The sequence below is a fragment of the Pangasianodon hypophthalmus genome, chromosome 21 (genome assembly GCF_027358585.1).
Source record: "Pangasianodon hypophthalmus isolate fPanHyp1 chromosome 21, fPanHyp1.pri, whole genome shotgun sequence".
In the NCBI taxonomy this organism is placed as follows: domain Eukaryota; kingdom Metazoa; phylum Chordata; class Actinopteri; order Siluriformes; family Pangasiidae; genus Pangasianodon; species Pangasianodon hypophthalmus.
The window spans coordinates 1,231,774-1,256,964 of record NC_069730.1 but is presented as its reverse complement, the minus strand read 5'-3'; the positions used below and the strand labels follow the sequence as shown (position 1 = coordinate 1,256,964).

At 39.2% G+C, this 25,191-nt stretch overlaps 1 protein-coding gene across 6 annotated transcripts in view; it reads left to right on the top strand.

Moving 5' to 3' along the window:
• The first annotated feature begins 296 nt into the window (after positions 1-296).
• Positions 297-25,191, top strand: part of si:ch211-207d6.2 (sickle tail protein homolog) — a 62,818-nt gene continuing 37,923 nt past the window's right edge. For 2 of the 6 annotated variants that reach the window (XM_053227457.1, XM_053227455.1), the window contains exons 1-2: positions 299-805; positions 21,629-21,879. In XM_053227457.1, coding sequence (XP_053083432.1) covers positions 619-805; positions 21,629-21,879 — 438 coding nt within the window. In that variant the 5' untranslated portion in view covers positions 299-618. Of the gene's footprint in view, positions 806-11,239; positions 11,395-21,628; positions 21,880-21,956; positions 23,619-25,191 lie in introns of those variants that run through there. The other 4 variants (XM_053227456.1, XM_053227458.1, XM_053227460.1 and 1 more) reach the window with 4 other exon arrangements.

The following is a 25,191-nucleotide window of genomic DNA, read 5'->3' as shown; positions in this document are numbered from 1 at the left end:
CTTTAAAATCTGCGTCTGGATGATGTAAGCAGGGGAGACATATTCATGAAGATGTTGTGAATGTGAGTGTGTGTAAACCTGACATTTTAACCAGCTTCCTGCTTCTTCTCACTTTGATTTTGTAAACGCTGCAATTTCTGTTGGACGTCCATCATTTCGGGGTTTTTTCCTCTCAGCATGACGCATGCAGTTAGGGAATAAATCTCTTGCTTGCTCTATTCTCTCTCTCTCTCTCTCTCTCTCTCTCTCTGTCGCTGTCTCGCTCACTCACTCCATGGTAATCGTCTCGCCTCGTTAAATCCATGTGCAGCTCACACAGCTAGCTGAGTGTACGAGGGCTCTGATTCCTGAGCTCAGAGCCAGAGGGAGCGTTTGTGCTGAGTGTGGAAGGGATTAGTGAGGGACAGCAGCGAGGGTCTCGGGACACGGGAACTGCTTAGACAGGACAGGTGTGAAGTGGGCTCTTTTCTCATCCAAACTTCTGAGCAAGCACAATGAAGTTCTTGTGCACAAGAAAACAGCTTCCATTTTAGGCTGCCAAAGACGAAGAAGGCGAGAAGATCTTGAGATATTGAGATCTTGATCCTGAGAAGAGATACGTCCTCAACACAACGCAAAATGATCTCGTCACGTCTGGCGAAACCAGCGAAGCAGTCGCGGAAGGAGCCGTCAGGGGATCGCTCGAGGATGCTGATCGTGGGTGAGAGGCTGATGAGAGCCGGCAGTGAAGGAAACCTGCTGAGATCCACACCGAACCAACAGCAGGAGCTTCAGGAGCAGAGCCTGAAGATGATCTCCAACCCAGGTAATGACTGGTACCTTCCACAGAGCTCTTATCATCTCAAAAAAGATGGCTCTTCCTGCTAAATACCATAATGACCTTTGAAATGAAATCAGAATGATATATTTTACTGCTGAGGTATATGTCACATCCTGAGCAGAACTAAAGAGGAACCTCAGACGAGTGGTGAAATGTCTTCACAATTATAACACACGCCCAGTCACACTATATTGATTGCTGATAGACAGTTTGAGAAGAAAAAGTGCATCACATGACCCCAAATGTCTTTATTTTTCTTCTTCATCTACAAGGCTAACGTTGCTAATAGTTAAAGGAAGTCTATGGCTACCAGTTTAGCATATTATATCAAACAATACAAAGTATAAAGCAGTTAGCAGTTAAATGTAAGATAATTATTTAAGGAAATGCTTCAATAATGCTATCCAGAATATTCGCTATATCAAGCATCAACAATAAATAATAAAGGCATGCAGTGAATAAACAGATTTATAATTTAATACATGCTACACCGAGCTCTTCTGTGGGATCAAAGGCATCTGAATAGATGTGGGATTCTCAGAGGAACTTAAAATTAGTGACTCAAGACATTCCCTCACTCATCGCAATAATAATATTTTACATTTGTATTGCACTTTTTAAAAACCTGAAATGTATGCATACAAAATTGGGCTCCGGAAAAATGCTCCGATCCTACGTTTCCACTCCTGAGTTTGTGTAAAGTTATTTATATACGATTAACGAGACTCTCTAAAGTGAACCTCGCTTGATCTTGTTCACTGTATAATTGTTGATTTTATATGCAGATTACACTGCCAAGTTCAAATATTATTTTTACATTTTATTTAATCGATTACACACAGTTTTAAGAAAGTTTTTATGAAAGACAGGGATCCAAATCAAATCCATAAATTAAGACAAATAAAACTAGATGTTCAATTAGGATAAAAGTTGTTTTTCTTTCAGCTGATCCCGTTAGGGGTCGCCACAGTGGATCATTAGTCCGCTTGTTTGATTTGGCACAGGTTTTATGCCGGATGCCCTTCCTGATGCAACCCTCCCATTTTATCCGGGCTTGGGACTGGCACTGTGGCTGGGTTGGTTCTCAGCCCGGGAATCAACAATTAGGACAAAAGTAATGGTGCCTTTTAAAAGGAAGAAGGGTTTGTGTGTCTGTGGTAGCTGATGAGCTGCAGTGGATGAGCTGCATTAGTGGAAGATTTAACACACACTATGTTTAGGAGGCGCTCTTCCACCATTTAGTCGCAATTTTGTCTTTTTCAGCTCTATTTGCCTTTTACAGAGATGCAGGCGTGGCTCAATGTAAATCAGCTTCGCTGTGAATATGCTTGGTACTGTACAGATGATTGGTGTTTATCAACATATGCACGTGTGTACAAAGAAAATCAGCAAAACGTCTGTAAAACTGGTGGGAATTTTTAGTTTGGTCAACAAAAGCATTTACACACAACTATAGTAAATGATAATGAGGCCCACTATTAGGAACATTAATGCATTTGACTAAAAGGACAAAGGACAATTGAGTTATTGGTTAGGCACGTGAAAAGAGTTTTAAAGTGGAACTGTGTTGTCTGATAGAGAAAAGCACTTCCAGAAGTGACGTGCTGCCAAAAATATTACAGAGGCTAGATGGTGAGATAGTGAGCAAGGCCGAACAGGAAGATCTACAGAGGGTCGGTCAGAGTGAGCTTTATACACAAGAAGAAAGATTTTAAATCTGAATGTGTGAAGATTTTGGAGTTCCAGTGTAATATTGTGTCAGGAGCAGGTGAGGAAAAATCAGGCAATGAGAAAATTTTAGAAAGATCTGACACTGACACTTTTATGAAGGAAGCTAAATGATGTAGAGGGCTAGAGACAAAAGCACTGATGAGGGATTAAGAGTGGGAAGTTTGGACTATAGAGTGTCAATTAAAGGAGTTGAAAATGACAGAAACACTAAAAAAAGAGAAAATAACAGCATTGTCAATGTTAAAATGTATAGTTTTGGCCCATAGAGAATAAGTTCAGTCTTATGTTATTTGCGTCAAAGTTAAAGTTATGCCTCATTTGTGACTTCAGTATGAATCTGAAGGGTTTTTGGAAGAGTATCAGTGCTGGAAAACATCTGAGGTTCATCAACATGTAACCCAATACAAATACATTATTCAGAATGAACAGATAATGTGGTCTAAACAGATACAAATACAGATATGAATTTTTTTCTTGCTAAAAAGGTTCACATCTGGTTGAGACTAGAAGCATATAATAAGCAAGCTGGAGGTCTTTGCTTTTATGTAGGGATGAGCAAGCTGTCAGATATGAAGCTTGCAGGAAAAAAAAAGACCATGCTCATTAACATTAACATGCAGTGCTGTGTGATGCTTTTACTGCATTTATTTATTCATCCTTAGTAACTGCCTGGACAGGGTTGCGGTGTTTTAAAATTGAAGCAACTTAATTCGTTAACACATATCGAAGGTGGATATAAACAAAAATAATAACTGCAATTAAATATTTAATTGAGACCAGTTATGAACTGGAGTGATGTAGCTGAGGTTGAGGAACTGTCAGAGCCAGAATTCACCCACCATGTTGACACTGCTGACATTTCTGCATCTGCATTTTTTTTTTACTAATGTTTTCCCATCTTTTGGTTTAGTCCATACCTACTTTGGGTTTAAATTCGAATACAGGTACAGATACGGATATATGGAGCACTAAACAGATACAGATACAGATAGCATCATTGCATTACACCCCTAATAAACAGTAAAATACAAACAACAGCAGACCAAATACTGAGCCTTGAGGAACACCTTATCAGCCAGGTATTTCAGAGAATCCACTCACTCACTGATGAATGTTCTCATGATATCTGGCACTCTGTTTCACCACTAAAAGTTATTTCAGTGACTGGATGAAACAGACATTCACAGACATGCTGTATTTATTCTCTGTAGGTAGAAAAAGCTATGCTTAACATTACTCTGGTCTTTCTGTTGCATTATTTGCTTTGTTGGATAAATGCAGACTGTCTGAGGCTCGTCTGCCTTGTTATTGTACGACTTCCCTGATGGCAGCACATGTCTGTATTGTCTCCTGATTCCTGTCTGTATGGAGGAGATTAGCACAACAGACTCTTTTTGCTGATCGGATACATTCCCTTGCTCATGATCTCATTCGAGCTGATCAAACTGCCCACTGGCTGAATAAACACACAGCACTGAGCTGATTATTAGAGCCGTCCTGTTCTAAGGTGAGTATTCGTTAATAAAAAAGTATATAATTAAATTAAAGATATATTTTCTTGAGTGTACTCTTGGTAAATGAAACCATGTCAGAGGCTTTATCTGCAACTTGTCTGGATTGAAATTTGTTGCATTTTTAAATTTGCCCCGAAAAAAAACATCTACAAATTAATCACATAAACATAGGTGTCTTCTTTAGACATTTCTCTTTATTTAAATTTCTCTGTACAGATTTAACAGACATCCCTCTCCACTACATGTCTGCTCTCGTCCTGTTATAGGGCTTTAAACTGGTTTTACGGCACTTACGGCCCAAACTGAGACTGAAAGGCTCCTGAAAGTTGTACATGTTTTTATGAAGCAAGTGTTTGATGAATGGCAGCTCTCTACTGACGTCCGGCCTGTTTACTGCACACTTAAAACCCCTGACAGTTGGTTTATTTAAAGAAGATAGGAAGGCCTGTCCTTGCTCAGATGAGGTCCATTTAGAAGCCAAATTGGTCCAGAATTCATCTGAGTGACTTTATAACTCAGAGGACCTCTGGGGTTTCATACAGCACAAAGAGGCGGGGTGATTGGCAGCTCGGCAGAAAACAGTAGACTATTTTTAAACATCATATTTTCCAAATCTGGAGTAGAAATCTAAGCTATGTAATATCTGATAGAGATGGACTGCATTTGACCTCATGGATAATTTAGTAATATTATTAATATGCTGCTTTTAAGGGAACATTATTAATCCCCAAATGAACTGTGGCAGAACTATTCCAGAGAGCAAAAGATTCAGGGTTATATATAGTTGCGTTTAGAGACAAACGGATCAGGAATGGCAAAGACAACTGGATTATGGACCAAACATTCCCAGCTGTAAGGAGCCGAGTTGAAGTTTCTCACAGTAAACCAGCCAAACTTACCTTGCATTTTAAAGCTAGGGTCAAATCTGACTCGACTGCAGGTTCTGATCCATATCATGGCTGAGATTCAGTCTCATTACATTCTCTGGATGTGTCCTGACAGCCAAATTCAATAAGTTCATCACCCTTATTGGGGACTGTGATGTGAAGGAGGAATTCGTGTACATTCCCACTGAGTACAACGAGGTGGGTTTCCTCTGGGTTCTCAGATTACCTCCTACTGTCCAAAAAACATGCAGGTAGGCAGATTGTCTAGACTAGATTGTGTGAATGAGTGTGTGAATGAACTGGCATCCTAGCCAGGGTGAATCCTAGAATAGACTCCGGATCTCCCCATGACATCCTCTAGAGAAACTCCTCCTACTTCACAGGTACTGTCATGTGATGGGAAACATGATTACACACTTGAGTCCAGACAGTTCTGCATTCATTTTCGTAACTATCCCATGCCATACCACACTGTCTGTTGGAAAAGCACCTCTAGTCTTATTCATTTCCTCGTTTTCCTTTCTGTTTCCTTGTCCTAGAGTGTTATTGCTTTAGAGAAATCTTCCTATTTGTGTGCTAGTGTGTATAAACTGTGACAAGTTGCTAAAAAGGGGAATGTCAAACATTTCAGCTTTTGTAGCTTATTAAGTACATGGCTAAGAGCTAAACTGGCTAATTAGCGGTTAGTGAGAAAAGCATGCTAACTACATACATAACACGGCTATTTTTTTACACTTTACTTCCATCGCACGTTTATTTAAAGGATGAAACTTTGTACATGTTTGTTCAAGGTGTCATTCGTTTCCATTTGACGATAAACTTGCAGTCTGTTGTGAGTAATATACATAATCAACATAGATACAAAGAGTGTCACCACATATTTCACGCTTGAAAATAATAACTATCAGGAAGTTTGGGATGTTTTTAAAGAACACTAATTAACTAGGCATTCATTTTCGCATTTGAGACACAGCACTAGTTCCTGCTCCTCTTCCTGTTTTTGATCTTTTTCTGTCTGTGTTTTTGACCCCAGCAATGTGCAACTGGGTACACCCAAATTAATACCACTTTTACTTTGTGGTTAATATTAAATAGCTCTCCCATGTGTGACTAGTTTTTCCCCCGGTGATATCACACTCGATTAGCTGGGTGGTGGAGGAGAACGGAGCCCAAGGCACAGGCTGAACTCGGCAGTCCTGGGTTCTCTGGAGGAAAAAGAATTACCCCAGAGCCCTCACGAGTCCTTCATGCTAAAGCGGATATTTTGCAGATGATGTAAAATTATTCAGCAGTGTTACTCAGTAAATCTGGGCAGTGTGACGCTTCAGCCTTGATAAACTGCACACTATTTTTAAAATGCACCTCCTGTGGCTGTCTTTGTGCAATGCAGCAGTTCAGTGCTTTGTCATGATTTTGGCTGAGTGGCTGTAGCAATGTCGTTAAACCGTGAGTGCAATCATACAGCAACGTACATGCAATAGTTTCACACCTTTCACATAAAACTGGAGAAACTGAGGTTTTCCATAAAACATTCTTTTCAGCCTGTTAGAGGAGTAAATATACCATCTAACTTCCAGTCAGGGCAAGAGTGGTGAAAATGAGCACAGACTTGTACCGACAGACAATAAAGACTTCCAGTAAATGTTACTAGTAATATATATTTAATATAATAATAATAATAATGGGGGGCAGAGTGGCTTAGTGGTTCGCATGTTTGCCTCGCACCTCTGGGGTTGGGGGTTCGAGGATTCCCGCCTCTGCCCTGCGTGCGCTGAGTTTGCATGTTCTCCCCATGCTTCGGGGGTTTCCTCCGGGTAATCCGGTTTCCTCTGAATAAAATCCACCTCACTCAGACGCTCTCGGACCCGAATGTGATCACTGCGTTCTCATCCACCTAAAGAACCACACAGAAGAGTAGAACACACCAGGGTTCTGTTCAAACACACTAAACACTGTGTATGTGAAAGAATCGTTCCACACTACACCGGTTCTGTTCCTGTGTCTGCATCGACCTGCTGCACTAATGCACTGCGGAAATTACACCAAACTCCATGTGCTGGTGGTCAAATCCACAACCAGTGATTTAGCCTGAGAGCTGATTTCACAACACACACACACACACACACACTCTCTCTTTGAGCAGCAGCAGTAAGACAACATACTCCTCTCTAACATGCTGCCTCCTCAGTGCTTCCACTCCAGCTCCCATCTGGGACACGCCATGAGCAATCCTGACACGCATATACACACATGCACACACACACACACACACACAGACATACACAGAGCTGTGTGTTTGAGTCAGTAGGAGTTCAGGCTGAGATTTGTAGTGAACAGAACAAACCTGTAAGGATGATCTCAACAATCCTAAAGGAATGGCCTGACAAAAAGTCTTATTTTCTATTTTTCAATTTTCCATTTATGCCAAATGTGCCGGCATTGCTCCTCCAGTCCATGGAAGATAGGGTGAACGAATCAAGGAGCCAACAATTATAAATTAAACAAGACATGTGACACATCATATTTTTTTATCAGTTTATAGTTTCATTTAGTGTAATCTTCACAAACAAGTGAGTTCCTGTTCTCACTGATGTTATAGCAGATAAAAACAGTCATTCCCTCACCGGCTTCTGTTTTTTTCTCTGTCTGGAAGTTAATAAGACAATAAAATGCAGCTTCTGACCAATCAGAATCCAGAATTCATCAGTGCCGTGATATTAGGTAAGATAAAATGTAAGAACAATTCATGACATTATCAGTAGTGTAAGAGTTAAAGATGACGTGCACAGTTGTCTAAAAACGCATGTGCTTCTTCATGCCTCAGCAGAACCTCGTCCTCGCTTCGTCTTCACATAGCGACAGTCAGACAGTGTTTTATTCGGACAGCGTTTCATAACGCAGAGGTCTTTCAAGTTTAAGAAAAAAATGTTGTGACATTTCATGACCTTCATAAGAAGATTCAGCAGATATGACCCCTCGCCTCAGACACATCAGTGTGATTTCATCACTAACGCTTGGGCCAGTTTCATCTTTTTCAGGATTGTAGCTTTGTTTTTCTGTGCTTTTTTATTTTCACCGCTCTAAGTCCTTGTGTTCGATTCACTTTTATAAATATATGACATTTGAGTGGCTGCTTTTTCCATTTTTACTCACTGTTAAGTCACTAAAGGAGTAGCAGCCTGTGTTATCTCAGTGAAGGGGGTGTGGCCTCTGTAAAGTCACTGAAAGAGGTGTGGCCTCTGTTAAGTCACTGAAAGGGGTGTGGCCTCTTAAGTCACTGAAAGAGGTGTGGCCTCTGTTAAGACACTAAAGGAGGTGTGGCCTCTGTTAAGTCACTGAAAGGGGTGTGGCCTCTTAAGTCACTGAAAGAGGTGTGGCCTCTGTTAAGACATTAAAGGAGGTGTGGCCTCTGTTAAGTCATTGAAAGAGATGTGGCCTCTCTTAAGACACTGAAAGGGGTGTGGCCTCTGTTAAGTCACTAAAGGAGGTGTGGCCTCTGTTAAGTCACTAAAGGAGGTGTGGCCTCTGTTAAGTCACTGAAAGAGGTGTGGCCTCTCTTAAGTCGCTAAAGGAGGTGTGGCCTCTGTTAAGTCACTGAAAGAGGTGTGGCCTCTGTTAAGTCACTGAAAGAGGTGTGGCCTCTGTTAAGTCACTGAAAGAGGTGTGGCCTCTGTTAAGTCGCTAAAGGAGGTGTGGCCTCTGTTAAGTCACTGAAAGAGGTGTGGCCTCTATTAAGTCACTAAAGGAGGTGTGGCCTCTGTTAAGTCACTGAAAGAGGTGTGGCCTCTGTTAAGTCACTGAAAGAGGTGTGGCCTCTGTTAAGTCGCTAAAGGAGGTGTGGCCTCTGTTAAGTCACTGAAAGAGGTGTGGCCTCTGTTAAGTCACTGAAAGAGGTGTGGCCTCTGTTAAGTCACTGAAAGAGGTGTGGCCTCAGTGAAAGAGACATGGCTTCTGTGCCAGAGTCTCAGCAAAGGGCCTGATATGTCAGTCTCAGAGAAGGAGGTGTGGCCTCTGTATCAGTCTCAATGAAGGAGGTGTGGCCTCTATGTCTTTTTCTCAGAGAAGAAGGCGTGGCCTCTGTTACCTCAGTGCAGTAGGTGTGTCTTCTGTGTCAGTCTCATTGAAGGAGGAGTGTGTGATAGATGGAAGTGATACTCCAGAATCTCCACTGTGTAGTGGACAATCCGATCTGCTCGGTGTGTGTGTGTGTGTGTGTTTGTGTGTGTGTGATACTCCAGAGTCTCCACTGTGTAGTGGACAATCCGATCTGCTCGGCATGTGTGTGTGTGTGTGTGTGATACTCCAGAGTCTCCACTGTGTAGTGGACAATCCGATCTGCTCGGTGTGTGTGTGTGTATGTGTGTGTGTGTAGTGAAGCGTTACAGCATTGCGGAGCTGAGATCAACGCTCCAGGACACGGCTGAACTAAATCAATCAGCTCGGCTTTGTCAAGCCTGGAGAATCCCGAATGGTCTTCATAAGAGCAGCGCAGAACACACACACACACACACACACACACACAGAGAGAGACTTAAGTGTAAAAACAGCCAGTTAGCATTTTATAAAAAATAAAGTTCATGCTAAATATTCCCTCATCAGCTGTTTGTTTTTAGCGTGTTTGGCTTTAACATGCTTTAGTTCCTGAAAATTGTGTGTGTGTGTGTGTATGTGTGTGTATGTGTGTGTGTGTGTGTGTGGGTCAGTAACCAGCTAAGGCTACTCAGTACTTTAGACACCCAGCTCGTCTCATCTGATGTAGAAATGTGTGTAGATTTGTGCGTTTGTGTAGCAGACGTTCTGGTAAAATGATGAAGCGGCATTTCTTCAGTTCAATCTGCTGACAGGAGCACAGGGACGTCTCTCGTCTCTCACACAGCCTTCATGACACGCTTAGAGGTTTTAGTGAACACATCAGAGTGACATTCTGGTTCATCTGAACAGCAGAAAAACAAAATGTCAGAAGTGCAGTGCTGTGGAGAGGAGCGATGTTTCCTCAAACATCAGCACGACGCTGTGGTTAGCTACGCAGCTAACCACAGCGTCGTGCTGATGTTTGAGGAATAATAATTTGATAATCTGATAATAATAATTTGATAATTTGATAAGCTGATAATCACTTATACAGAGCACCACCGTACTCAACACACACACACACACACACGCACACACACACATTTTAAAATAACCTGCATTTATTACCTTATTTACTCTAACTTAAAAACATTATGTTAAAATCATGTAAAATATTGTTTGTATACCTTAAAAAGAAATTCTGATAATATTGTAAATTTTATTTACGTTACAGTTTAATATAAACTTATTTATGGAATTAATTTAGTTGTGAAATGTAAAGCAAAATATTAAACATAAAAATCTAAATATAAATAAAATTATATAATCACTAAGAACTATGAATGAATGTGAAGATTTGATTTCTGTCCACCTTTGAAAAAAATGTGCAAAAATTATTTTACAAAAGAGAAACTGCAAATAAACACACAGATAAACACAACAATAAACAAGAAAGAAACAAACAAACAAAAGAAAGAAAAAGAGAAGAAGAAAATGAAGAAATATTTATTTATTTATTTACTATCTATCCATCTGTCTATCTATCTATCTATCTATCTGAGTTATTTATTGTTATTATGAATATTGCAAATTTTGGCAGAAATTTAACTCTGTAAGAATTTCTCTGTTTTTGTAGAGATTTATCTAACACCTCTGGAATAAAAGCTGAGATTTCTTCTTTTTCATCAGGGAGAGAGAGAGAGAGAGAGGGAGAGAGAGAGAGGAAGTGAGAGATTGAACCTCCTCCTCTCAGCACTAAGTAAACGTTTCCATTTCCTCTAAACAATGCGCAGGTGCTGGAAAGGTTAGAGCACACACACACACACACACACACACAGAGTAATCTACACTAATAATAAATAACTAGAGCTCCACTGTGTGCATGTGTGTGAGGGTGTGTGTGTGTGTGTGTGTGTGTGTGTGTGTGTGTTTGGGAAATCCGTTGGTATGCGGGTGACTCCCTACTCAAGGATGACTTTGTGTAACAGATCCCAGTCCTAAACTCTGACCCTAAACACACACAAACACACACACAGACATACACACACACCCCCCACACACACCCCACACACACACAAACACACACACACGGTCTGTGATTCTCACACCTTTTATCTTCTAACGGAGATGAGGTCACTTGAGGAGATGGAACACCATTAGCTACACAATAGCACTTCCTCTGAATGCAGCTCACACACACACACACACACACACACACGCACACACGCACACACACACACACACGGTCAGATTTAAACAAACACGCAGTGTGTTAGAGAGTGTGTTAGGAAGTGCACTTCAGCAGTAGAGTGTGTTCAGGACACAACGTTTTCCTCGTGTGTGATTTAAAGAGAAGAGAACGTTCAGCTCGGTGAGTTTTTTTTATTTCAGTTATTAAATTTATCATGAACAGAGAGAAGTTTTGATAAAATACTGTTGGAACTTCTTTTCGATTTGTTTACACTGATTGAGTCACGATTATGAAATTTTAGCTGTTATAATTTGGTGCCGTTAATGATTTAATTCTGTTTTCTGTTGACAAGAAATAGTACACAATAGCAAAAACACAACCATTAATCAACACTGAAGATGTAAAAAATAAAGTAAAAGAAATACACAGAACGATAATAAATAAATAAATAAAACATGTCACTGAAATACACTGAGTTACTGAACTACGTTCTGTAGCAAAAACTCTGTAAATTAATCCAATAAATATAATATATAATATATTATTGTGTAAAAAGGATTTTCTGTTGTTTAAAATATGTTTTTGTGACAGTAGCTAAGATCAACTATATTAAATATTTCTGTTACACAACAAATATAATTATAAATAATAATAGAATAAAATAAATAAAATAATTGAATAAAAAAATATTGATATAAAAATATTTAAATAGAAATAGAAATATTAAAAATAAATATTCCAATAAATTGTAAGTGTTTACAGACTAAAATTTACTTATGTGAAAATATCTGCTCTAACAAATATTAGATAATTATCTGAATTTTTGTTCTTTATTGCGATTAGATGGTGATGTGATGAGTACAACAGGTGGAATACACACGGGTACACACGTGTGTAAAGCCCTGGAGGAAATCACTGCTGTGTTCGTTTGTTTTCATTGTCTGAAAGTTTGTTTCTGGAAAGGTGTGCAGACTTTACGTTAGAAGTTACGTTGCCTTCATGCTGTGTGTGTGTGTGTGTGTGTGTGTGTGGACATGCGTAACTTACTACTCACAGCTTAAAGAAATGAAAATTAAAGCTCTTAGAAAGGTTAAACGGATCACACTTGGTGTGCAGAGCGAGCTTTAGTATTTATTCCATATTCAAATATTCTGAAACATCAGCTATAACATGCAGTAGCTATGCAATGCTAGCGGTGTAACGATGTGAAATGAATCGAGGCAACAATCATAAATCGATTATTATTGAAAAAGGACAGAGAACTGATGGGTAAAAGTTCATTCATATTATTAAACTGAAAACTGTAAATAATTTAACAGGCTAGCAAGATGGTTTAACTCTGAGACTGTTAAAATAATCCATTTCTACGTCATCATCGTTCATGAATTAACAGTAGGACTAATCCAGATTCTGAACAAAGTTATTATATCGTATTGTGTCGTAACAGATTCAGTCAAATCGTCAAATATCACATCACTGTCTCAAGAATTAAAATCATATCATATGATGTTAAAGTCAGACGTTTACACTCCTAAGCCATGCTAAATATTAATAAATGCTTTAAATCTAATGTACAGCTTATTAAAATGTTTCCAACTTTGTCAATTAAAGTAAACGAATGAGATGTTACCATGGAAACGATAATATATTAGAACGAGCACATTAATATAAAACTGTGATTTGCAGCTGCACTGTTGTCAGAGCTGCTGTTAGAGAAAACTAATCAACACATTCTGACCAATCACAATCCAGACTTGGTATAAATGAGAATAAAAGGGTTGGATTTCAGAAGGTCACTCTTTCACATTAATCCTTTTGACAGACGCTTTTTTCAGGGTTAAAAGTTTTGCTCGCAAATCAAAAGGTGTCTCTGGAAATCTCGGGATTTGAACTCACAACCTTCCGGTTACTAACAGAGCCTTCAGCAGTGATTGGTGCTAGTGTTGGTTTATATTTTAGGGTCGTGTTTGGAGCATTTAAACTCCGAATTCTGTGTGTTAAATTTGGCTAAAAATAATTTTTAGGAAATGGCGTCATTTTTAAACACGTACAGATTCAGATTTTTCTGCTAATTACTTGTTGACATCACGTCTTTTTCAAGCTGTAGGCTTTACTGCTTTGTCTCTTCTCCATGTCATGTGGCATGCACCTGAAATAAATCTTGATTCTGAGTTATTTCACGTGACATCTCTTTGTAACGTGAAATAACATTCGGGGAACTGTGAGATGTGTTTCAGTTCCACTACCATGATGGAAATGTCACCAAAGTCCTGGGGCTGGTTCAGCTGCAAATGTAAAGTCATGCTGTATTTCTTACGTGTTTATACAGGAGTGTGTGTGTGTGTGTGTGTGTGTACAGCACTGCTAATGGTACGTGTGCAGTATAATAATAGGCAGATGAGAGTTGACATCATACAGTCATCCAGCGTACAGTCTGGCAGCTTGACGTAGATTTGTTCAGCTACGTTGGAGGTAATATCATTAAGCAGCGTTGCCAGGTTTCTGTAAAATTTCCAGCTCATCTAAACCTCAAAAACCACACGAAAGACCTGAAACTAGCCCACGAATTCAGCCACTGGAAAAAAAGGAGATACATTTTTCTTCTTTTTCTCTGAACCAAGGTCACTGTGGTGCACATGGAGACATTATCCACTCCATAATCCCCCTTTCCCAATCTTTACAATATATCTTACAATAGAAATGGTTCTGTACATCACAGACACACTGTCCGAAATTACAAGTTGCCTTTGATTGCAGAAATCTATTAGATTTAATTCTGATTATTTGCTATAAAACAAGATATTGGAGGCAGCACAGTATTTTTAAACTACCCCAATCTGGCAACCCTGTCATTAGCTGTCCCGTCCACTGCTCTTCCACCCCGAGTATGGGGCAGCGTGATTCCTGCCCCAGTGTGCCACTGTTAGTGCTTATTGCAGTTCCCATGTTTGACCACTAGGTGCAGTAATACTCTATGGAGTTAAACGAGGCAGTGAGCGCTTTGAAACAGGATTGCGCAACATCTAGAAAAGCAAGCAAATCAGCAACATTATTTAATCGCATGTCATTTAAAAGATATAATTAGTATTTCAGCGAAATTTAAAATGTATGGAGTTGTGAGCGAGGACTTACTGTTAACGAGCCAAAACTGGAGTCTGTATTTATTCACTGGCATTCTGACAAATTAATACAGCACCGACATACAGTATTAAATCTGATATAACAGGATTGGACTTTCTGGATTAGTCATGAAGCTACAGGCCAAATCCCGCTGCCAACATTAACAAGGTGTTATAACGAGGTTGAGGAATGACAATTTCTCCACCTCAGCTGCGATTCATCAAAGTGTTACGGTTCTTTATCTGTGAGATTAGATCAAATTTAACATAATTGTTCTAAATGCTTGAGTGAAACTTTGGCTCTCTCAGTGTTTCTCATTAGAAAGAGGAACTTGGCTGTAACTCCTCACATTTGTTCCAGTATTAATGGTGAGATTTTGCAGCTTGGCAGAAGATGAGAGATGATTAAAGCTGTAATTGATCTCCTGCAGCCGTGCCCATGTGTAAGAATTAATACCAGCTAAGGTTTATTGTAAGGTAATCAGGGTTAAAGTTACAGTGAAGGCCAAGGTTGCTAACACAAACACGGCTAACACAAACACGGCTAACACAAACACAAACAGGGAAAAACATGAAATCAGTTTTAGCTAGAAATCCATTAGTGGTTTAAAAAATCTTGCAACAGAAACACAAAAAATGGCTGACGACAAAAGGATAAAATATAATAAATATGCTATTATTACTGTAATGCTAGTTCTTGACTTAGCCTGCTTACTTCAATGCTAGATTGTGGATGGGCCTCTTTATCATAATGTTAGTTCTTGAGTTAGCCTGTTAATGCAAGTTTGTGGATTAGCCTCTTTAACATAATGCTTGTTCATGAGTTAGCCTGTTTACTTTTATGCTAGTTTGTTGATTAGCCTCTTTAACATAATGCTTGTTCATGAGTTAGCCTGTTTACTTTTATGCTAGTTTGTTGATTAGCCTGTTACTGTAATGCCCATGAATCCATCAATGCTCAAAAATCTAGCAATGGCTGGCAAGAAGAAAAGACATTTTAAAAAATTTAATAATTATTTCCAATATTCTTTATTCATCATTTCATTATTACCCTGAATATATAATTCAGTATTATTTAAATTCTTTCTTTATCATTATTTTTTTATTTATTAATTTTTGTAGTGCTCTGGAGGTGGAGGCAAAAAAAAAGGTTCTTCAAGGGTTCTTTTAGGGTTCGTTGGATCATTAAGGGTTCTTATTCTTCAATAAAAGGTTCTATGTGGAACTCTTTCTGATGTAGGGTTCTACACAGAACCTTTAAAGGTTCTCCAAATCATCTTGTATAGAATATATGATGCCAAGAGAAGGGAAAATATATTTTTCTTAAGGCTAGACTACAGCTGGCTATACTTGCTGAAAATCTCTCTCTCTCTCTATCTATCTGTCTCTCTCTCTCTCTCTCTCTATCTGTCACTCTCTCCATGTGTCTCCCGCTCTCTCTCTCTATCTGTCTCTCTCTCTGTCTCTCTGTCTCTATCTCCCAGTCTCTCTCTCTGTCTGTCTCTCTCTCCATGTGTCTCCCTCTCTCTATCTATCTGTCTCTCTCTCTCTCTATCTGTCACTCTCTCCATGTGTTATCTCCCAGTCTCTCTCTCTGTCTGTCTCTCTCTCCATGTGTCTCCCTCTCTCTCTCTATCTGTCTCTCGGTCTTTGTCTCCCAGTCTCTCTCTCCATATGTCTCCCGCTCTCTCTCTCTATCTGTCTCTCTCTCTGTCTCTCTGTCTCTATCTCCCAGTCTCTCTCTCTGTCTGTCTCTCTCTCCATGTGTCTCCCTCTCTCTCTCTATCTGTCTCTCTCTGTCTCCCAGTCTCTCTCTCTATCTGTCTCTCTCACTCTCTGTCCGTATCTCTCTCTCTCTCGGGTGCATGTATTTTAGCTGAGTTATGTGTATATAATCTGATAATTGTCCAGTCTTTTTGTGGTCTAAGTTTAATTGGCGGCAGATTTCTAGACGTCCATCAGCATGTAGAGATATGAAACATTACTTTTTTCTATGAATAACTATATATATATATATATATATATATATATATATATATATATATATATATATATATATATATATATAAGTCTCTTATAGAAATAAGTAAGTGTCTTTTGTGTAAACATTAAAGAGATTTCAGTCCACTCCCGAGCGCTCGGGGTTCGTTGGAGGGGTCTGTGTTTGGCGACGAGATGCAAGAGCTCATTAAAAACATCCGTGTGTGTGTTTAGAGGAAATCGTCCCCTACACTTGAACTCACACACTTGGAAAATGAGCTTGGAGGAGGACAATGCCTGGATTTTCTCCACCACGCTTCTGGATTTTCCAGGGAAGGAAAATGGAGAAGGTTTTTTTTTTTTCTCAGCAAAACATTAACAGAGATCCCACACACCCACCCACACACACACACAAACACACACACACACACACACACACACACATCTCCATCTCAATTCACTTGCTGTTAGAGGCGTGTCCCAAACGCTGGTGTCTAAAAGAACAAAGTCAGGCACATCACCAAATTACAGCCTGTTCATATCTCATTACTTCATTACACATGGTTAATTAAAAACAAGAGAGGTGTGATCACTTCTAATTAAGACATAATAAATCAAATAAATCAATTTTTTAATGCTAATTATTGCATTATAAAGTGGATCATTTGGGTTCTGGAATCTGATTGGCTGAGACACACACACCTGTAATGCATCACTAAAACTACTAACACTCTGTGTATATCTCTCTTTCTGTCTGTCTCTCTCTCTATCCTTCTGTCTCTCTCTCTCTCTCTCTCTCTATCCTTCTGTCTCTCTCTCTCTCTCTCGCTTTCTCTCTTAGTCTGTCTCTGACTGTCTGTCTCTCTCTCTCTCTCTCTCTCTCTCTCGCTGTCTCTCTTAGTCTGTCTCTGTCTGTCTGTATCTCTCTCTGTCTCTCTCTGTCTCTCTCTCTCTCTCTCTCTCTCTCTTAGTCTGTCTCTGACTGTCTCTCTCTCTCTCTCTCTCGCTTTCTCTCTTAGTCTGTCTCTGTCTGTCTGTCTCTCTCTCGCTTTCTCTCTTAGTCTGTCTCTGTCTGTCTGTATCTCTCTCTGTCTCTCTCTCTCTTAGTCTGTCTCTCTTTGTCTTGCTCTGTCTGTTTCTCTCTCTCCCTCTCTCACTCTCTCTCTGTATCTTTGTCTCTCTCTGTCTCTGTCTCTCTTCACTGTCTCCCTCTCTTTTTTCTCTCTATCTCTCTCTATGTCCTTGTCTCTCTCTCACTGACTATCTGTCTCTCTCTCTCATTCTCTCTCTGTGTGTATGTGTGTGTGTGAGAGAGAATATTAGCCAGCGCATTAGTAAACACAATCACGTATTCACTGAGCACTAGCATGTGAACAGCTGCTCCGTCGTCAGTCATCTACGACCTCTCAACAAGCGTTAATGATGCTGCTGTGCTCACAGAACCTTCCAGATGTTTGACCAGAACATTTAACGCCATATTTTACACCAGCATACATAAAAACAGATACTCAACATCTGTTGGAAAAACAGTGAGCAGCCTTCTGGTGCAGCGAGACTGCAATAAATCTGTCTGGCGTGAGATATGCGATTTACAGCGCCAGTGTGAACATTTCTGAACCTCTTACATTTCAGCATTTTTGTTTTAATGACCTTATTTTAAATCCTCTGAAATCAGAGTAAATCTGATAAGTGTCAGTGAAACAAGAAATGTTGGAAGTGTTAGATTGTCATGTTACCAAGAAATAAAAGCGTGCAAAGCGTAAACTCCTCTGTCCTGAAGATGTCGGAAAACTGAAAGTTACAGCTATACCTCTGACTGTTACACAGCGCTGACACTGGAGACTCCTTCCATAGAAGTTACATAAACACATTTTTAAATCCTTTTATTATTAGTGGAGCTTCTGCTGTACACGTCCCTGTGAATGAGTTGTTACTATAGAAACGATAACGTATTAGAAGGAGCGCATTAATATAAACCTGCACTACTGTCAGAGCTGCTGTTATAGAAAATTAATCAACACCTTCTGACCAATCACAATCCAGAATTCAGCAGCGATTTGGTGTAAATTGTATAAATATAAGCAGTGTATGTGGCTGTGAGCGGAAAAGGAGTGTAGTTTGCTCAGATCTCTGCACTGGGACTTTGGATAAGCGATGAGGAACGCGCGCTATCTGAAGTCTGGTTCCTGTCAGAATTCCGGATCTGAGCTCCAGGTCATTCACAGAGAGTTTCCTGATTCGAGTATGATCTGAGCCTGTCCGAGATTTGCACCAAGAACCGCAGCCCACATCTGTGTTACTTTGTGACTCCAGTGGAGCTAAATAAAGACTGACGCCGTCCCAAAGACTTCCCAGCCGTCTGTGTCTCCGAGCGGATCTGTCTGATCGGGATGAGTCTGAACATGCAGCTCCTTTTATCAACCAAAATGGGCTTAGGGTGGAATTTACATCTCATTAAAGAATGGGAAAAAGTACATGATGGAAGACCACGATGTCCTGCTAACAGCACAGAAATCTTTTCAATTCTTTGGGTAAAAAAGTGACAGTTTATTAACTGTGAAATTTGAGATATTATTGTAACTAAAGACCGAGGTACATGAGCTGCATGGAGCAGGTCCTTTATAAGGAAGAGTGTGCATTTAATAATGTTATGCTAATTAGCGCATTTATTGCTGCGACATACACTTAATAAAAGTTAATTCATTTCAATGACTTTGCTAAGGTGTCAGTAGGTATGTTAGTTCTAGCTAGCTAGTGTTATATTAGCATAATAAAAAGCCGTTCTTTCACTGTAATCAAAAATGTTGTAATGTCATCGAACAAGTCTGGATTGTAACAGCATCTTTCTCCAAATATAAAGTGCTAGCATATGGATCAAAACATAGCACACTAGCTAATTACATAATATAATCACTTCATTCATTCATTCTTTCATTCATTCATTCATATAATCACTTTTTTTTGTTTATGAGGAAAAACTTTCACTTTTGTCCAATCAACCAGTTCAAACATTTTCATCATTTCGAAGAAAATGTTGCATTTTTTTAGCATAAGGCCGAATTATTAAGTTCTCATTTCATTTCCATCATGGAAAAAGGTTGATTCAGGTTCGAGTGGCTCAAGTCTTGAGAACACTGTTGCTCGGCAACCGGGAAATATAAACGCAGAGCATTATCTAGCTAGTGACTGAGGCTAAGAATTTATTTAGCTAGCATGTAGCTGTTCAGCCTTTTACACAGACACTGTGAAGGTGAAAACAAGACAGAATTATCAGGAACATCAACATTTACCTCAGATGTGTTGGTCAATTACTAATAAAATGCTCCATATGACTAAAATTACACAGTGATTAATTTAGCATCAACCGCTAATCAATCTCATAAACATGGTGAAAACACAGCCATGTTGTTACAAACCAGGAACATAATTTTTTTTCATGTTATACTCTGTAACTGTGTTATAACCTGTTATATATTCCATATGATACATTAGCTCATTGCTAATATAACAGGAAGTGATCTGTACATCCTGTGGAGTAAAGCGCACTTCTACTCCTTGGATCATCATAATAACCTGGATTTAATGGAAAGTTCTGCGTATGGATTTATGAAGTATTTTCCATACAAAACAATGTACAAAACAATGGCTTGGCACATGTGGGAATGTAATTACAGGTCAAGTCAGATCACCATGATGTCATTTAGCTTTTATTAGCAAGATTAGCATGGCCTTGAACTGTGGCTCGGTCCCAAACATGTTCTTACTAGATTGGACATACACAAGTCAGTGTATTCATGTACCAGATTTTTTTTAAATAAAAAAATAATAATAAATTAGCTACCTAGTTAGGTACCATGACAAGCTGTCATCAGATTTCATTAGCTAAACATAGTTCTATTAAAAAATTATAACTATAGCTAGCAGGCTAGCATTCCACAGATGTTATCAATGGTGTACTTAAATATAAATAGCTAGCTAGCTAGCTAGTGTGTTAGCTACTATCACTCTATAAAATGAATTATTACTTACAGAGCACAGTTAGCTCAAACAGTGTAGCTTGATTTTTAGATGATTAGCAAGTGGACTAATATGTACTGAATCCCAAACCACATTCTTTCAGGATTTCCCGATGACTGACCGGGAATTCATATTTATAAAAACTCTTAGCTCAGAAATAGAAATTGTGTTTGGATCAATAATAATATCAATAATATGAGTTCAGTGCTAATAATATTAGCGGAAAAAAAGAATCTGATTCTTTTTTGTTTCCTTTTCTGTCCTAATCCATGCACAGTTAAAAAAAAAAAAAAGTTGTTTATTATGGAACTGGGACTGAAATATCAGCAGGGATTCAGTGTTTGTTCTTCAGAAATGGCTTATTAGCAGCACAAACAAATATCTGGTCATTTTAAGTCTTCCTCAGAGACAAGCGATGAGACCGGCTCTCAGCAGAAACCTGTTACAGACCGGATGATAACACAACATTCGGATTCTTCAGTGTGACCTGTATAAATATCGAACCATCACGTGGTCTCTGCAAACAACTAGCGTGCTTTTGGGGTGTAAATTAGCGTAGCTTTGTGGCTTATCATGCTAATGAATTGCGGATTCCAGTCCCAATGTACATTTTAAATGATTCTTCAAAGAAAATGATGATGAATGACTGATGTGAGATGTGAGATATACATGAACATGTTATGGGTTTACACCACTGTGACAGGAAGCACAGGAACTTTACTCTCTACGTCTCAAAAGGACCTGAAGCTAACACAAAAAACTTTGCGTGTTGGAAAAGGAAGACATTTTTCTTCTTTTTCTCAGTGTTTGTTTGGGAAACAAGGACATTGTGCATTGTGGTGCACCTGGACATTATCCCTGTTTCTCTCGCCATATTTCAATATATACATATGCCTTAAAACGTAAAAGGTTTTATACTTCATAGATACACTGTCTGCACTTACACTTTCCCTTTGTTTGCCACTCTGAAAATTGATTCCATTTAATTCCATTTTAATTGAGATTATTTGCTTTAAAATAAGATCTAGTCCCAATTTTGTTTAAAAACACAAACCCTGGCAACCCTGATAAATATTGACCTCGAAGATAGTTTTAAACAACAGCTCACATAATTAAAAAATATATATTTATATATTTCCTGTATATATTTCCTGTATAATTTCACTAAACATGAGGGAACGTATAGATTATGCGTGTATATGATATGTTAAAACTTGTAGTATACGTATATTTGTTTACAAAATCCCATACAGAGTTATCAACTTTTCCAACATGTGAGTTTTTCATCTCTTCATCAGAGAAAGTGAAGAGAGAGCGGAGGCCGTGCTCGGCAGAGGATGTGGACAGTCTGGACAGGAAGTCGAGCAGCAGGGACGTGTGTGACCGATCGAACCCCTGGTCTCCTCGCACGCTTCCTCGAAAGCACGCACTCACCATGCAGACGCAGAACGCAGAGCGGCGGAGAGAGGCCTTTCTGGAGCTCCTGAAGCAGAAATACCCTCATCACGCATCGACCATCGCCGGACATCAGGAGAAACTCCGGGATCACGTAAGAGACTCACGAGTGCTGTTGAGTTCTGGATTCTGGTTGGTTAAAAGGTGTTGATTAATTTTCTAGAACTGCAGCTCTGGCAGTAGTGCAGCTGCAGATTAAACAGGTTTATCCTTTCTGTAGTAATAGCTGATGCTATGCATGCACAGAGACGTGTAAAGCGGACGCTCCACGTAAATAAAAATGTGTGAATTTTAATACAAATTCTTTGTAGTATAAGAGGAATAAAAGACTTGGGGAAAATAATGCTGTTAGAGGAAAATAATCAACTGCAGGGCAGTAACAGTAACCCCGCTTCATCACACCACCATCGTCACTCTGGATTCTACTACAACAGCACAACATGGAGTGTTTTACTTCTTACTTAATCGATGTTTTGCAGTTCTGTGGCGATTTAGAAGTCACAGCTCATCTCACGGTTTAATGTATAACTGGCTGGAGATGACATTTCCTTTTAATTATACTATATTACATTAAATTAAATGAGTTCATTCGTCCCCGGTGCAGCGTTCAGCACAGAGTTGTGATTAGCGTCACTGTCATGGCCAACTCAGAAACAATCACTTTATTGACAGGATAAATCTCTGAAGTATGTTTTGAAGCTTTTGTAAATGAGCTCATTAATTAATTTGTTCTTGTGATGCTACTGTGCAATGTAATGTCTCTTTAATAGCATTTTCCCCCTTAATGGACTTAGTGGAGATGACATTTCTATAGCTGTTCATTTCCACTTGACATTTCCAGTGCATCCTTTCTGCGTGATTAACCCCGATGTGCCTGAAATCTTTCATCCAGGATGTACTTTAGAGTTTTTATATTTATTTTACTTGCTGAATGATTAAAAGTGTGTGTGTCTGAGTGTTTTAAAATTACAATTAGGACTGAAAAGATTTAGTTTGGAACAACACATTTGACATTGTTATCTATGCTGCAGAACAGATTTGAACTGCAAACTTTACACTGTAATGACGCGCTTTGGCCACAAGACGGCGCTTTTACAGCGTCACGACTCACTACACTGAACCGACTCTTCCGAACAAAACCATTTACGTGAAATGAATCGATTTGAATTTTCCTTTTTCGACACAAAGACGATGAAGAAATGTATGTCTATAGTTTAATCCTGCAGCAAAGCAAAAAAAAAAAAAAAAAAAGTTTACTTGCCAGAATGACTTGCGAGCTGATTTGCTGATTCGACTCATTCATAAGAGTCGATTAAAGAGAATCATTCAAATGAATCGCTAACAACAACAACAACAACAGCAAAACATGCGTATTAAAGTACTTAATCAAGCACTGTTGCAGCGATTACACGTGTATGCAGAATTGTTGTATTTCAGAAATGAATGTATGTTTTGTTGGTGTATTGTACAAAATTCGTCGAACCGATTCGTCGTCGTGGATTCGGTTCCTTTAGTGAATCAGTTCAGTTGGAGGAGTTAGGAGTAGAAGGGCAGGTTTAACAGGTAGAGCTGAGCAAGGATTCATTTCAACACACACACACACCCACGCGTGTGTGAGTGTGTGAGAGAGACTGTGTGTGAGAGAGTGTGTGTGTTCAACAACAACAACAACAGAAAAGTCCGCGAGCAGGGGAATCTAACCGGAAACCGTGCAGGAGCTTGCTGTGGCGCGCGACTCGGTTGGCTCATGCCGCCCTCCGCGTGCCGACTCCCGGTGTGCACGCGTCCATCAGCGCGGTGAAGTCTGGGAACACTCGGATCTCACTCTATAAGGTACTGAGTTGTGATTTTCAGCAGCGTTTTTCATCCAGTTCTACTTTTTCCCCCTTTTCTTTTTTACTTCTCATTACGCACTGACGCAACTCAGCACGCGCAACTCTAATTAATCAGCCTTTATTTAATTGGGTGAAATAGATGTAAGAGCAGGAAACACACTACAGCGTGCAGTGCAAGTGGATTAACCGGGAATCAGGCACTTAGCTGACTAGTTCAGGACATGACATCAGCTTAAAGACCTCCAGACACCTTTCAGAAACAGCTTTTTAAAAGAAAGACTGAAGGAACATGCTGTCTCTGGTCACTCTTGCACTGTTGTTGTTGTTGTTGTTTAACAGCTAGATAATTAGATAATTGGAACAAGATTCAAAAACATTTGCAAAATGCACCAATGTAAATGTATAGTAATAATAATTATTATTATAATAACATACTGTAACAGTTTGTACTGTATTATTAGTGTTTTTGCTTTTGGTTTGTATAAAAAATGACCAACAATAGCAGTATTGTGTGTGTGTGTGTGTGTGTGTGTGTGTGTGTGTGTGTGAGTGTGTGAGAATATGTTATTGATATCACAATAAATTGCAACCACAGTACATTTTTCTGGAATTATCTCAGGTTTCAGAGTACTGAGTAACTCTGACTAACTGCACTGTTACTCATCAGTGATTAGTTTTTTTTTCCTTGTATTCCTTTCAAAGTTTTTTTTTTAGTCTTTACTAACTTTAAACCCAAAAATATGTGAACTTTAGATGTGTAACATAGCAGTTGTGTTCTTAGGAAAACCTCAGCAAATCTAAATATCATGTTTATTGTATTGGGAAACTGTCACCTCTGATAGAAACCTGAGCTTTCTGGCATTTCTTTATTAACAAATGTGTGAATTTGCATAAATGTTGCAGGAATTCAAGTACAAAGTAAATGCAAATGTAAACAGAACGATTGATTTGAGCTCAGGCTATTCAGGTTTAGTATTTGTATTGGCTGAATTCCTGTTTCATTTTTCACGATCTTCATAATCTTATCTTCCTGCTTGTATTTTCCTGCTCGGTGTGCAGTTTATCAAATGCTGATGTGCACTGACAGTGCTGTGTGTGTTGTGTTGTGTTGTGTAGATGGTGTTTATACTCATCCCTCACTAAATTATGGGCTTAGTGAAGCGTACACTCTTTAGCACGCATGTTCTGTAAACAGATTTACTACCGCACGCACCGCTGTTGTCAAAATATCGTCAGTACACCGTTGTTTTGTTCGGACAGAAGCAGGTTGTGTTTTAAAATGCATCATTTTTGGACACTTTCTGAAGGAATGTCACATGCCACATAAACTGACACTTAGTATTTTAGCAACACAGTCGTTTTTAAACACAACACTGTGATAATATACTGTTTTGTGCATTACAACAATGTCGCGTTGATGCTGAAAATAAATGCGAAACCTGAATGGTGTATTTGAAAAGTAAATTTATGACTGTGTGTGTTCACACTAGCAAGTGAAAAATCCCTTGCGTCACTTGTAACTAGTTTCTTCTGGGCATGTCGGGACTGCTGCTATTATCGCTTGTGGGCGT